This window comes from Pelophylax lessonae, assembly GCF_965119305.1.
Source record: "Pelophylax lessonae genome assembly, chromosome: 10".
NCBI lineage: Eukaryota > Metazoa > Chordata > Amphibia > Anura > Ranidae > Pelophylax > Pelophylax lessonae.
This window is the reverse complement of record NC_138777.1, coordinates 95,734,678-95,749,419: the sequence shown is the minus strand read 5'-3', so window position 1 is coordinate 95,749,419 and position 14,742 is coordinate 95,734,678. Positions and strand designations below refer to the sequence as shown.

At 40.8% G+C, this 14,742-nt stretch overlaps 1 protein-coding gene across 1 annotated transcript in view; it reads right to left on the bottom strand.

Annotated features, from left to right (window-relative positions):
• DRD4 (dopamine receptor D4) overlaps positions 1 to 13,372 on the bottom strand; it is a 158,831-nt gene extending 145,459 nt beyond the window's left edge. The window contains exon 1 of the mRNA XM_082271160.1: positions 12,534 to 13,372. Coding sequence (XP_082127286.1) covers positions 12,534 to 12,773 — 240 coding nt within the window. The 5' untranslated portion in view covers positions 12,774 to 13,372. The remainder of the gene's footprint in view (positions 1 to 12,533) is intronic.
• Positions 13,373 to 14,742: the final 1,370 nt, after the last annotated feature.

Genomic DNA, 14,742 nt, shown 5'->3' with positions numbered 1-14,742 from the left:
TGCAGCTGGCCCCTACATTACGTCATAAAAAAAAGGAAAAGACAACCAATCCCCCTGATTATGCAGCATGGCACATGCATAGTGAAGTACCCTCTGCTCTACTGAGGTTGGGGCTACTGCATATGGTATTCTCGTCTAGGCAAGAATACAGGAAGTGCAGGAATGTGTTTCCTGAATAAAGTTAAAAAAATATATATATTTCAATTCTAAAAGAGAAGGGAGAGGTGTGAAATAAAAGAAAGTGTGTGTGGAGGGTGAAGGTCTGTTTTAAGTATATGGGGTTGATTTAATAAAGGCAAATAGACTGTGCACTCTGCAAGTGCAGTTGCTCCAGAACTTAGCAAATGAGGTAAAGCTTCACTTTGCAAAGAGTACCCAATCACATGCAAGGACAATAAAAAAAAAACAGCATTTTTTGCTTGCACATGATTGGATGATGGAAGTCAGCAGAACTTCTGCTCATTTACTAAGCTCTAGAGCAACTGCACTTGCAGAGTGCAACTGCACTTTAAAAAGTTCCCAGCCTATTTGTCTTTAGTAAATCAACTTAATTTTTTCAAATGAATCAGTTATATGTTTCCCACATTTATACTGTATGTGGACGAAAAGTATGGGAATGTTCAGCAAAAGTACGGTACTTACAGGGATTGGAAAAAATGTGTAGCACTTCTATGGGTGCTTACGGCATTCAGCTTTTTTTCCCCATGTGGCTTAAACCTTTTTTTCTGAAAAAACAAAACAAAAAACGTTTGTTGTAACCACTTAATAAGCAGCTAGAGTTGGGCTTTAAGTGGTGTACACACTAGTAGAAAATCTGAGTAAAATTGCCATCCGAGGTAAAATCGTACAATTTTCGGCTAGTGGGTACACATTTCAACGAAGAAAAACGGAGGGACAAACACCGAAATTTTATCGTCCGTCCCCAGCATGACCAATTTTCATTGAATGTGTATGCAGTACGTCCGTGAAAAATCAGATACGAAAGACCGCACATGATCTGAAGTTGCTGATGACCCGGAAGTCTAGGAACAAACATCCCAAAAAAAAAAATTGGACGAGAAATTTCGTGAACATTATGCACTGTCAACTAAAAATGGTTATGACCGCTGAGCATGAGAGAGAAAAATCGGAGGATATTTCGTCCGATTTTCGTCAAGTGTGTACGAGTAATGTAAAGTCCATCTAAGACTACTCTGACTACCCGGTAACAATACTATTGTCTGATTTCATTGCAGCGTTATCACCCTGTTAAAGAAAGCAAAAAAATATCAAGATCTACTGACAGGATCAACAGGTAATAAAACAATATTACAGGGGGATTTAGAAAAACAAAAACTGACATGTCAAGCTTGAGACCAATGTATATACTGTATGTCATTTTCTATTTTGCTCATAGTTACAATTGAAGCACCAAATCAAGCTAACGCTGTTAAAGCAGCTACAGCAGCATTTTTTCCCTTTGGAAACATGTTTTTTAACCATTAGAAAATAAGCTAACCTGTCAGCAAAATAGTTTGTCCCAACTGTCACTTGGACAGCTTGACCTGCATGGAAAGGCATAGAAAAAATAAAAAAAATAAAGACCTGTGGAATAAAAAATGTAACATACATACTGTAATAATCCCATCCTTTTACCAGAATATAATACTTTTTCACTATAGTGGGCTATTCATTTAAAAATGGAAAATGACAGTTCAACAATGACAGTTAATAAAACATATTCCATTGCTTCCTGCAGTTTCAATAGCTCTCTGTTGTGCTCAGCAGATACATATAGTATATGGGGAGGATGGGAAGTGGTTCCAAATGTATGTGTGTGGTGAGGTCACTGGGGGAAGGGCAACTGAAACTAAACTGTACTGGGGCTTGAGGAAGGACAGGTACACTTTTGCACACAGTCATAAATAATATGTCTACAATGGAAAATAATATAAATGCTGGGAACTTAAACCAACTACTATGTGTAAACAGTCTGTTTTGGCCCATAGGAGAAAATCAAATTCTTTAACCACTTGCCTACAGTGCACTTTCACCCCCTTCCTGCCCAGACCGATTTTCAGCTTTCAGCGCTCTCACATTTTGACTGAGAATTACTCAGTCATGCAACACTGTACCCATACAAAAATTGTGTCCTTTTTTTCACACAAATAGAGCTTTCTTTTGATGGTATTTGATCAATACTGGGTTTTTTATTTTTTGTGCTATAAATAAAAAAACAGTGAAAATATCGTGAAAAAACACATTTTTCTTTGTTTCTGTCATAAAATTTTGCAAATTAGTCATTTTTCTTCACAAATTTTGGCCAAAATTTATACTGCTACTTATCTTTGGTAAAAATAACCCAAGTAAGTGTATATTATTTGGTCTTTGTGAAAGTTATAGAGTCCACAAGCTATGGTGCGAATCATTGAAAATTGATCACACTTGATCACACCTGATGTACTGAAGGCCTATCTCATTTCTTTAGACACTAAAAAGTCAGGAAAGTACAAATACCCCCCAAATGACCCCTTTTTGGAAAGTAGACATTCCAAGGTATTTAATAAGGGGCATGGTGAGTTTTTTGAAGTTGTAATTTTTTCCCACAATGCTTTGCAAAATGAAGATTTTTTTTTTTTTTTTTACAAATTGCCGTATTAACAGGTTATTTCTCTCACACAGCACATGTATACTTGCAACTACACCCCAAAACACATTCTACTACTCCTCCTGAGTATGGCGATACCACATGTGTGAGACTTTTTCACAGCCTGGCCACATACAGAGGCCTAACATCCAAGTAGCAGCGTCCGGCATTCTAGGAGCACAAATTACACATATAATTTCCTGACAACCTATCGCACTTTTGAAGGCCCTGGAGCACCAGGACAATGGAAACCCCCATAAAATGACCCCATTTTGGAAAGCAAACAGCCCAACGTATAATTTTTGAGGCATAATGAGTCTTTTGAACTTGTCATTTTTTTCCACAAGTTTTTGGAAAATGTGGAAAGAAAATGAAAACACATTTTTTTTACACAAAGCTGTCCATTTATGCAATATTTCTAACACATAGCATGTACATAGCAAAAATTGCACCCCAAAATACATTCTGCTATTCCTCCTGAGTATGGCGATACCACATGTGTAACACTTTTTCACAGCCTGGCCACATACATAGGCCTAACATCCAAGTAGCGCTTTACACAAAGTTTTCCATTTATCCACTTTAAGACTGGGCCTATTTTTGACACTTGGTGTTTACAAGCTAAAATCATTTTTTTTGCTAGAAAACTACTTGGAACCCCCAAACATTATATATTTTTTTTTAGCAGAGACCCTAGAGAATAAAATGGAGATTGTTGCAATATTTTTTATCACACCATATTTGCGCAGCAGTCTTCCAAATGCGATTTTTTTGAAAAAAATTCACTTTTTTGAACTAAAAAATAAGAAAACAGTAAATTTAGCCCAATTCTTTTCCATAATGTGAAAGATAATGTTACGCCGAGTAATTAGATACCCAACATGTCATGCTTCAAAATTGTGCATGCTCACAGAATGGCGCCAAACATTGGTACTTAAAAATCCCCATAGGCAACATTTAAAAAATTTCTGCAGGTTACTAGCTTAGAGTTACAGAGGAGGTCTATGGCTCAAATTATTGCTCTCGCTCTAACGATCGCGGCGATACCTCACATGTATGGTTTGAACACCGTTTACATATGTGGGCGGGACTTGCGTATGCGTTTGTTTCTGCGCGCGAGCTAACGGGGACAGGGCACTTTAATTTTTTTTTTTTTTTCCTATTTATTTTATTTATTATTTTTTTATTTTTACACAGTTTTAAAAAAAAAAAATGTTTTGATCATTTTTATTCCTATTACAAGGAATGTAAACATCCCTTGTAATATAAATAGGCATGACAGGTCCTCTTTATTGTGAGATCTGGGGTCAAAAAGACCTCACACCTCACAACTACACTAAAAAAGAAAAAAAAAAAAAAAAAATTGTTGAAAGAGGAAAAAAAAAAAGCGGCCCTTTAAACCGGTTGCTAGGCAACATCTTTTGACGTAGCTCCGGTCCTCCAAGACCATAGAGTCGAGTGAGGGCCATCTTGCCCTCACTCAACTTCCTGTCTCTGAGGATCCGGGACCGGATAGTTTTCCCCACTGGCGGCGGGTCCGGTAAGCTGGGAAAACGTCTGGGACGCGGCAGGAGGGGGGGGGGGCACCTCTTCCCCTGCACCGTAAGGGTAATTCAGCGGCGAATCCGCCACTGGGACCACCCTTATCTGAAAGCCGACCGCCCGCAGTTTCAAAAAATACCGGGGTTATGGGGGCTATCTGCTGCCATAACCCCAGTATTTAGCTTTTAATGGCCGACGCATATAGTCGTTAGGCAGTCAGTAAGTGATTGCATGTATATGGCAAACAGGTGACGATGACTGATGGGGTGACAGGTGACGATGACTGATGGGGTGACAGGTGACAATGACTGATGGGGTGACAGGTGACGATGACTGATGGGGTGACAGGTGACGATGACTGATGGGTTGACAGGTGACGATGACTGATGGGTTGACAGGTGATGATGATTGATGAGGTGACAGGTGACGATGATTGATGAGGTGACAAGTGACGATGATTGATGGGGTGACAGATGACAATCACTGATGGGGTGACATGTGACGATGATTGATGGGGTGACAAGTGACGATCACTGATGGGGTGTCAAGTGACGATGATTGATAGGGTGACAGATGACGATGACTGATGGGGTGACAGGTGACGATGATTGATGGGGTGACAGGTGACGGTGATTGATGGGGTGACAGGTGACGGGCGATGGTCACTGATGGGTGACAGGTGACGGGCGATGGTGCACGGCGGTACTGATGGCAGTCTCTGGTGACCGGTGAACTTTAGGCTACGTTCACATGTGAGCGTAGCGATCGCGGGCAGAATCACTGCGATTCCGCCCGCGATCCAGAAATCATTGCAAATCGCGGGGCGCCTGTGCGTTGCCCGTGATTTGCAATAGCACCCCAAACGCTGTGCGATGTTGCTGCGATTTCCGCCTGCCGAATCGGGGTAACATCACGCAAACAACGCATGACGCCCCAAAGAAACTCTTGTACCTTTTTTGGGCGTCATGCGTTGTTTGCGCGATGTTACCGCGATTCTGCCCGCGATCGCTGCGCTCACATGTGAACGTTATGGGTGTCAATTTCTGGGCACTGATGAGGTGACTGTTGGGTGACAGGTGACATTGGGGGGGGCTGAGGACTGTGTGGGGACCTTTATTTCTGTGCTTTTACTTTTTACAGGTGTACAGAGCAGTAACTCACTATTTCTAGCTCTTCTCCCCTCACACTGGAAACTGTATGAGGAGAGAAGAGCTAGTAACAGTCAGTTACTGCTCTTTGTTTACATTTTGTGATCGGCTGTGAATGGATTCACAGCCGATCACATAGAAACAGTCACTGCCAGTGACTGTTTACTACTGCCGGTGACAGCTGTGTTCCTACGGAACACAGTGCCACCGACATGACCGCGCTGCGCGCTCCCGATCGCGCATGCGCGGTCATCTTGTGGGCGCCTTCATTGTGATCGGCTGTGTCATTGGAACACAGCCGATCACGTGGGAAACAGCCACGCCCATTGGCTGTTTCCCCCCTGCCGGTGACGGGGGGTGTCCCGGGGACACCCCGACACCGGAAGTGCAGGGCGGCGCGCACGCGATCGCGCGCCTGCCCTGCTTAAAGTGCCGCCGTCATTTGACGGCGGCCCAGGATAATGGTCGCTCCGCTCCGCCGTCATATGACGGCGGGCGGGCGGCAAGCGGTTAAATATGCACACTGTCTAGCAAACTGTTGAGTGTTTCATTATTAAGCTTTGTGTGTCAAAAAGCTCTAATTTAAGGCTTTAATGCAGCTTTCAAAAACTTGCTGGAGGGATATTGTCTAATAATTTTAATGAAAAACATAGAAAAAATCCTGAAATACACAGCATGCAAAGTACTCCTCTGCTGGATTATATTACCAGTAGCCAAGAGCTAAGGATGACAAATTAAAACCATTCATTTAAAAGTATAAACATGACTTAGAGCAGATATTAAAGGGTATAAAACAATTTTTTTCTGTTTTGAATAGTATAGGGAATGGTTGTAACCAGTGGCGTCCCGTCCATCAGAGGCGCCACCCCCCTATCAATGCATCTGGCCCCCTAATCTACATGCAGGGCGCAGGAAGCATGGACTCCAATAGGGGATTCTTTTTTTGTTGTAAGCACGTGATTAGAGCCAGAGGCTCTAATAGGCTTCAAAAAAGGGTGGGCTCGGGGCGCAGAGCACTGCGCCCTGAGGCCACCCAGTTGTATGGCAATAGCGAATAAATATTTGCTATTGTCACACTGATTCTCCTCCAGGCCAATCAGGAAGAGGGTTGTGAGACCCCTTTCCTGATTGGCCAACAGGAGAAGCGATCTTACTGGCCACTGGCCAGGAAGAGGGAGGAGACACATGGCTGGAGGAGAAGCACAGCAGCTCAGCCATCCAGCACAGGAGGAAGGAGGAGGTAAGGAGGCAGGCCATTCGGGGGGGGGGGGGATATGGTGTGTTGTTTTGCCTGCCTGCCGACCAGCCGGCCGTCCTTCCGTCCGTCATGGGAAGGAGTGGGGTGGTGCATTGGTTTGCCCCCCCCCCCCCCGAATTACCGAGCACCAGCCGCTACTGGTTGTAACCCCTGTCAGTTTATTTTTTGCTTTCTGTGTCCCTTTGAGGAAATTTTGCCTTCACCTTTCATGGATGCAACAGGAAATGAGAAGAAATTCCCTCAGACAGTTGTCACAGGAACAGGTATCCCAATTGACAGATTTACTTTCCTTTAAATCCTAGAGCAGGGGTCTTCAAACTATGGCCCTCCAGCTATTCAGGAACTACAATTCCCATCATGTCTAGTCATATCCGTGAATGTCAGAGTTTTACAATGTGTCATGGGATGTGTAGTTCTGCAACAGCTGGACGGCCGTAGTTTGAGGATCCCTGTCCTAGAGAAAAACTGTTATATTTTGGATTTTCAATCATTTTAAAGAGGAACTTTCACTCCCTTCTTCAAATCACATTAGCATACAGCTCTGTAGGCTGATATGAAATTACATAGCTGTTATTTGTTTTATATATTTTTTTTTTTTCTGTTACTTATCTTTGATTACTTGGTACTTCTTGGTCCATTTAAGCACTGGTGATGTAGCTAGGGCTTCAAAGATGCACCCTGGGAAAGCTACACTATATTGCCAAAAGTATTGGGATGCCTGCCTTTACACACACATGAACTTTAATGGTATCCCAGTCTTGGGGCTCAATATTGAGTTGGCCCCCCCCCTTTCCAACTATAAACAGCTTCAACTCTTCTGGGAACTGGAAAGGCTGTGACTATGGGAATGTTTGACTATTCTTCCAGAAGCGCATTTGTGAGGTCAGGGACTAATGTGGACAAGAAGGCCTGGCTCGCAGTGTCAACTCTAATTCATCCCAAAGGTGTTTTATCGGGTTGAGGTCAGGGCTCTATGCAGGCCAGTCAAGTTCCTCCACCCCAAATTGGCTCATCCATGTCTTTATGGACTTTGCTTTGTGCACTGGTGCGCAGTCATGTTAAAACAGGAAGGGGCCATCCCCAAACTGTTCCGACAAACTTGGGAGCATGAAATTGTCCAAAATGTCTTGGTTTGCTGATGCTTTAAAAATTTCCTTTACTGGAACTAAGGAGGTAAGCCCAACCCCTGATTAACAACGCCACACCAAAATCCCCCCTCCACCAAATAATTTGGGCCAGTGCACAAAGCAAGGTTTATAAAGACATGGATGAGCGAGTTTGGGGCAAAGTAACTTGACTGTCCTGCACAGAGTGCTGACCTCAACCCGATAGAACATCTTTTGGATGAATTAGAGTGGAGACTGGCCTTCTTGTCCAACATCAGTGCCTGACCTCATAAATGCGCTTCTGGAAGAATGGTCAAACATTCCGAAAGATACACTCCTAAACCTTGTGGACAGCATTCCCAGAAGAGTTGAAGCTGTTATAGCTGCAAAGGGTGAGCCAACTCAATGTTGAATCCTACTAGCTAAGACTGGGATGCCATTAAAGTTCATGTGCATGAAAAGGTAGGCGTTTCATGAAATCTCATGAGATCTAAGGTCACCTTTTTTATTTTTTTAAATATTGCCATGGCAATAACAGAAACTTGACAGAAGCTCTAAACTTTTCCTACTCTATCCAAAAAATATTTTTTTTTACCTATACATACATTTTAACACATGGACGTGGATTGTAGATCTGCAAATATCTCACCCTTAAGCAGTCTTCTATCTCACAGTTGACCCATAAACATACAGAACATGTTTGTGTGATGTGAGCATGCATGTCTATATTTATAGCTGACAACCCTGGCATTAATCTTTTCTCTGGAAAATAGTATTTTTTCTGAATCTTCAGCCTTTGTGTGATAAGCTCTATGGTAGCCCATAGGCGATTCTTCAGTACTGGGCAATGATCATCTAATACCTTTGGCCTGGAACAGAGTGTCAGTTTCTGCAAACTGGAGTATTTCTTGAAAGAAGATAAAATGAGAACCATTTGTAAGCAACACCCCAGGCCCTTAAAATAATTAACATGTACATCCACACCTGCATTTTTTCTGATTACTAATCCATTTGCCCTTAAAGGACTGTAATGACCCAATGGCATTGGTGCTTCCAGGAAATTGCTCAATCCTATATACTAATATTCTTAATAATCATGCTTTGAATAATTTATGACATCACTGTCACAAGATGAAAATACATCTGAAGACCTGCCTTTGGGTCATATTTAGCTGTCTACTTTCTGATTTATTTAAAAAAACTGAACCTAGGAAAAAAAGTGTAAAATTCAGGAAATGTGCCTTACTGCCTGAACTTTTTATAAATTAGCCTCAAAGTTTTCTGTGTGCCTGAAAAATACCTTGTACCACTGGGTGTTGAAGGGAGACTATGGAGTAAATAGAGTTTATGTGCCGTAATTTGTATAAGTATTACCTGAAAATACTTATTGATGTGATTTTCAGTTGCTTGCTTGCTGTTCTGTATTTTTAATAATGAATGTTCCCTCTAGTGGTCATCTGTATATCACGGTATGTAATTAACATCTCTGTTTAACCATTTCTGACCACCCCACACAGATTTACGGCGTCAGGGTGGCTCGGCTGCGCATAATCACGCACATGTACGTGATTATGTGCACGCGGTCTCGCGCCGCCGGAGCTGTGTCTAATCATCAGATCACGGGAGGAGCTGGATCGATCACTGCCGGCCTCTCGCAATCTCGCAATCTTCAGAGAAACTGACAGGAGAGCTGCCTGCCTATGTAAACAAAGCAGGCGGCTCTTCTGTCAGACAGGCACACAGAGATCATGTGTTTCAGCTTAGCTAAAACACCATACTACATTTAAACCCTTGATCACCCCCAGTATTAACCCCTTCCCTGCCAGTGTCATTTATACAGTAACAGTGCATATTTTTAGCACAGATTACTGTATTAATGTCACTGGCCCCCAAAAGTGTCAAAAATGTCAGTTAGGGGTCCGATCTGTCCGCCGCAATGTCGCAGTCTTGCTAAAAATTTCTGATTGCCGCCATTACTAATGAAAAAAAAATAAATAAATAAAAAAATCCAAAAATCTATTCTGTAGTTTGTAAATGCTATAACTTTTGTGCAAACCAATTTAAATACTGATTTTTTTTTTTTTTACCAAACATATGTAGCAGAATACAAATTGGCCTAAACTGGTAAAAAAAATAGATTTTTCAATTTTTTTTATTGGGAATGTTTCATAGCAGAAAGTAAAAAAAATATATTGTGTTTTTTTCAAAATTGTCGCTCTTTTTTTGTTTATATCAAGCAAAATCTAAAAACCGTATTGGTGATCAAATACCACCAAGAGAAAGCTCTATTTGTGGAAAAAAGGGACGTCAATTGTATTTGGCCTGCTCATTAGGGGGGGTAAAACCTTCCGGAGCTGAAGTGGTTAAAGACTGATGAGATAAATTCAGGAACCGCAATGAATCTACTGTTTTCAGTCTGGTCAGACATGATTCGCAATGAGACAGAGGACCAGTGATGCACTTTCAATGTGAAATACCATTAAAAAGAAAATACAGTCTAAATATATATAGTTAGTTACTATGACTGCCCCAATGTACACATATATTTAGCAAACTATGCATTGATATAATTTACGCTAATAAAGATCCATATGCCCCCTCACCCTCTGCTGCAAAATAATACAGTAAATAGCATTCCAAAACCCAAAATCCATGTTTGATGGAGACACACTGTTCAGCTTTCTATGGTTAGCAATTCACCACCTCTTGAGTCTGCTTTCTTCAGTACTGCCTATGAGCCAACTTTTCTTACTGAGTATAACACAGAGTACCTGTCTATGTATAAGACTCAAAGTCTGCTCATTAAAATCTGCACTTGACTGCTGGTGCAATACTGCACCAATGCAGAATCCTGAGTGAAGTGTTATTCATCCTATCATTAGCAAATTCAGGTCCTCAAATGTAATGTGCTACTCATTATTATGCAATAGAGGTTAAGGCTAGCCATACACCGAGCGAACTGGAAAGAAATTCGCTTGATTTCCCCAACACAGACAGTGTTGATGTGGGAATCCCTTCTGCCAGGCTATTGTCTTCTCCCGGGGAAGGGGGGGGGGGGGCGTTCCCGCTGAGGGAAGACAGTGCTTATTGCTAGCGGCTGTGGCAGCCGCTAGCAATAATCGCAGGTAAAACCTGGCATGCTGGTTGTACCCAAGTTTATCGATCAATCAACTTGGTATATACAGCCTGCCCATACACGGTTCGAATCTCGACCCGTTCTTGCTGAACCAGCCATGATTCAACCCGTGTATGGCTTGCCTAAGGTATGAGGATAGTGGGGGGCTTTCTGTTCCCTTGAAAAAATGTATATGGTATAATAGCATTGCAAACCATACTGGGTATACCAGCCGCTAGTGATAATCTCAGATAAAACCCGGCATGCTGGTTGTACCCGAGTTGATCGATCGATCAACTTGGTCTATACAGCCTGCCCATACATGGTTCAAATCTCAACCAGTTCTAGCTGAACCGGCCGTGATTCAAACCGTGTATGGTCTGCCTAAGGTATGAGGATTGTGGGGGGCTTTCTGTTCCCTTGAAAACATTAATATGGTATAATAGCCTTGAAAACCATACTGGGTATACCAGCCGCTAGTGATAATCGCAGATAAAACCCGGCATGCTGGTTGTACCCAAGTTGATAGATCGATCAACTTGGTCTATACAGCCTGCCCATACATGGTTCAAATCTCAACCAGTTCTTGCTGAACCGGCCATGATTCAAACTGTGTATGGCTTGCCTAAGGTATGAGGATAGCGGGGGGCTTTCTGTACCCTGGAAAACAATAATATGATATAATAGCCTTGAACACCATACTGGAATCAACCATGTAAATAAAAGGGTGCTACAGTGATTCCTGAGCCCTGACTAGTCATGGTGTAGGACATGGATGAAATTTGTCACCAACACACCAACCATCTTGTTTCAAAGTGCAATGCGTTTTATTCTTGTATAATCACATAGAAAAGCAATGTGTCAGGACCACGCAGGCACCCTTCCTCATGCATGCCTTGTTGGTGCACTGGCAACATTTTTCATCCTTTAAAACACTCATGGATAAGATTGCTTTCACTAGGCTGAACATATATATATATATATATATATATATATATATATATATATATATATATATATAGATAGATAGATAGATATAGAGATAGATAGATAGATAGATAGATAGATAGATAGATAGATAGATAGATAGATAGATAGATAGATAGATAGATAGATAGATAGATAGATAGATAGATAGATAGATGTATATCTCTATCTATCTATCTATCTATCTATCTATCTATCTATCTATCTATCTATCTATCTATCTATCTATCTATCTATCTATATATATATATATATATATATTTATATATATATATATATGTATATATATATATATATATATATATATATATATATATATATATATATATATATATATAGATATATGTATATATATATATATATATATATATATATATATATATATATATATATATATATATATATATATGAATAAATATATATGTAATCGCTTAAAAATGTACTGAACAGATAGTGCTTCACAGATGATAAAGGTAGAAGTACTAATAAAATCATTGATCTAGTCAGCAAAATATAGTGACCCCCATCTAGATCTAGACAGAACAGAAGTATAATGACCAATCATAAATCAGTTTCATATGATTAAATACCTTATATAACGTATCATTACATTAATAAATAACACCCAAGTACATTGCAACATTGTTTCCTTTCTAGTTAAAATATTTTGGCACTTCATAAAACTTAGAGGAAATATAGAAAGTACACATGTACAAACTAAATCTATGAAAGCAACCCAAGGCACACTTACCTCTGTATAGACATATAATGGGAGAACAAGGACAGCCAGAAGAAGATCAGCTACAGCCAGGCTAACTATGAAATAATTGGTGGTGGTTTTTAGGGCTTTCTCTGTACAGACACTAAGACACACTAGAACATTTCCACAGATGATAAATACAATCAGTATAAGCCCAAAGACCAAGGCCAGATAATTATACTGGGTATCTCCTGAAGTCTCAGAAGTTTGATTAGAGATATTCCTGTGCATGGCTTCCTTACTGCGCTAAGAGCCCACTGTCCCATCAAAGCAAAAGAGCATACACCTAATAGGACTTTCTTCTCCAGTCTCCTTCTCTTTCCTTTGTCTTCTAGAAAGAGTAGCTTGTCCCATGGAGAATTCATCTATTTCCTCTTCTTTTCTGAAGATGGTCTCCTTGATCAGATCAGAAGTTCCTCTTTTTTAAACACAGATCATCAACATCTTGCTTTTCAGACTGATTTTCCATTTTTGTTTGGCTGTAACCAAGGGGTTAACTTGGTCCAAAGTAAAAGACTGACCTTACTAGAAGGTCAAAGGACTTTAAAAGTTGACCTCTTGATGAGGACCCTTGGTATTGCTGGAGGTTGTCCAAGTCTTCTTCCACATGTTGAGGACAGCACTCTATGGTGGGAAGTTGACAGCTCAGGTGACAGCTGCTGGTGGTCTCACTTCTGTCTAATGCAAGGGAGAAATTCCTTGCTTGTCTTCTCTGGAAAGGACTGAATGATCCCAAGGTGATTAATCTGCAAGTGGGTCGCGTACAGGAGAAGAAAGCCGATTAAGGTAGAGAGGGTTTGTCCAGAAGCTTCTCCAATCAGCAGAAAGATCTGGGAACTGCTCACATCCCAACACAAAGCCTGGCTTAGTATAACTGTGAGCCTGTGATGTGACAGCAGTACAGGGAGGCAGCTAATGTGTGTCTGTGCTCTGTCACCTGGCTCCTACATATATACTGCACAGACGATGCCTAGCACATACATTCCCAATACTATGACTGCATGTGCTGCTCATAAGAAAACACAGGGAAGGAATTACACTGACTTTTATGTATATATTTTAGAACATAAAATGCAAGCATGCAAATCAGGAATATTGACTTTATACTTATTTCCCTAATTTGCATGCTTATTCTAAGTGAGTGTCTTAGAAAGTGATGAGGACAGAGACAGCCAGCCAACTAGCATTTTCAAAAGGCCAGTAGTGGCTTTAACTACTTTCTTCCCATATGTACAGTATATACTCTAATCTAGCATGCAAGCAAGCAAACCAGGAATATTTATTCACATTCTTTCATGTGACTTTACTCATTTGCATGCTTATTATGGGTGAGTGTCTTACAAAGTAATGAGGGTTGAGATAGCCAGGCAACTAGCATTTTCGAAAGGTCAGTAGTGGCTTTAACTGCCTTCTTCCCATATGTACAGTATATACTCTAATCTAGCATGCAAGCAAGCAAACCAGGAATATTTATTCACATTCTTTCATGTGACTTTACTAATTTGCATGCTTATTATGGGTGAGTGTCTTACAAAGTAATGAGGGTTGAGATAGCCAGCCAACTAGCATTTTCGAAAGGTCAGTAGTGGCTTTAACAGCTTCATTCCCATATGTACAGTATATACTCTAATCTAGCATGCAAGCAAGCAAACCAGGAATATTTATTCACATTCTTTCATGTGACTTTACTAATTTGCATGCTTATTATGGGTGAGTGTCTTACAAAGTAATGAGGGTTGAGATAGCCAGGCAACTAGCATTTACAACAAGATTAGCAATGGCTTTAACTATTTTCTTCCCTTTATGTATAAATTCTACAGTCATGGGCGTCCACAGACATTTTTTCCGGGGGGGGTAGCATCATTTTAAGTCACCCATGCTCCGCTTCTTTTTTTATGTCATGAAGGCGCTGTCAGTCACCACGTGAGCCGCGACTCGCGAGTATTTATTTTTAAAGGGGAAACGGCAGAATTTATTTTTAAAGCGTTTGTTACCTAAAAAAAAAATATACTGATCCTGTTCCCTTAACCACTTGCCTACAGTGCACCTAAACCCCCCTTCCTGCCCAGGCCAATTCTCAGCTTTCAGCGCTGTCGCACTTTGAATGACAACTGTTATCTTTTTTTTTTAAACAAATAGAGCTGTCTTTTGGTGGTATTTAATCACTACTGGGGTATTTATATTTTGCTGAACAAACAAA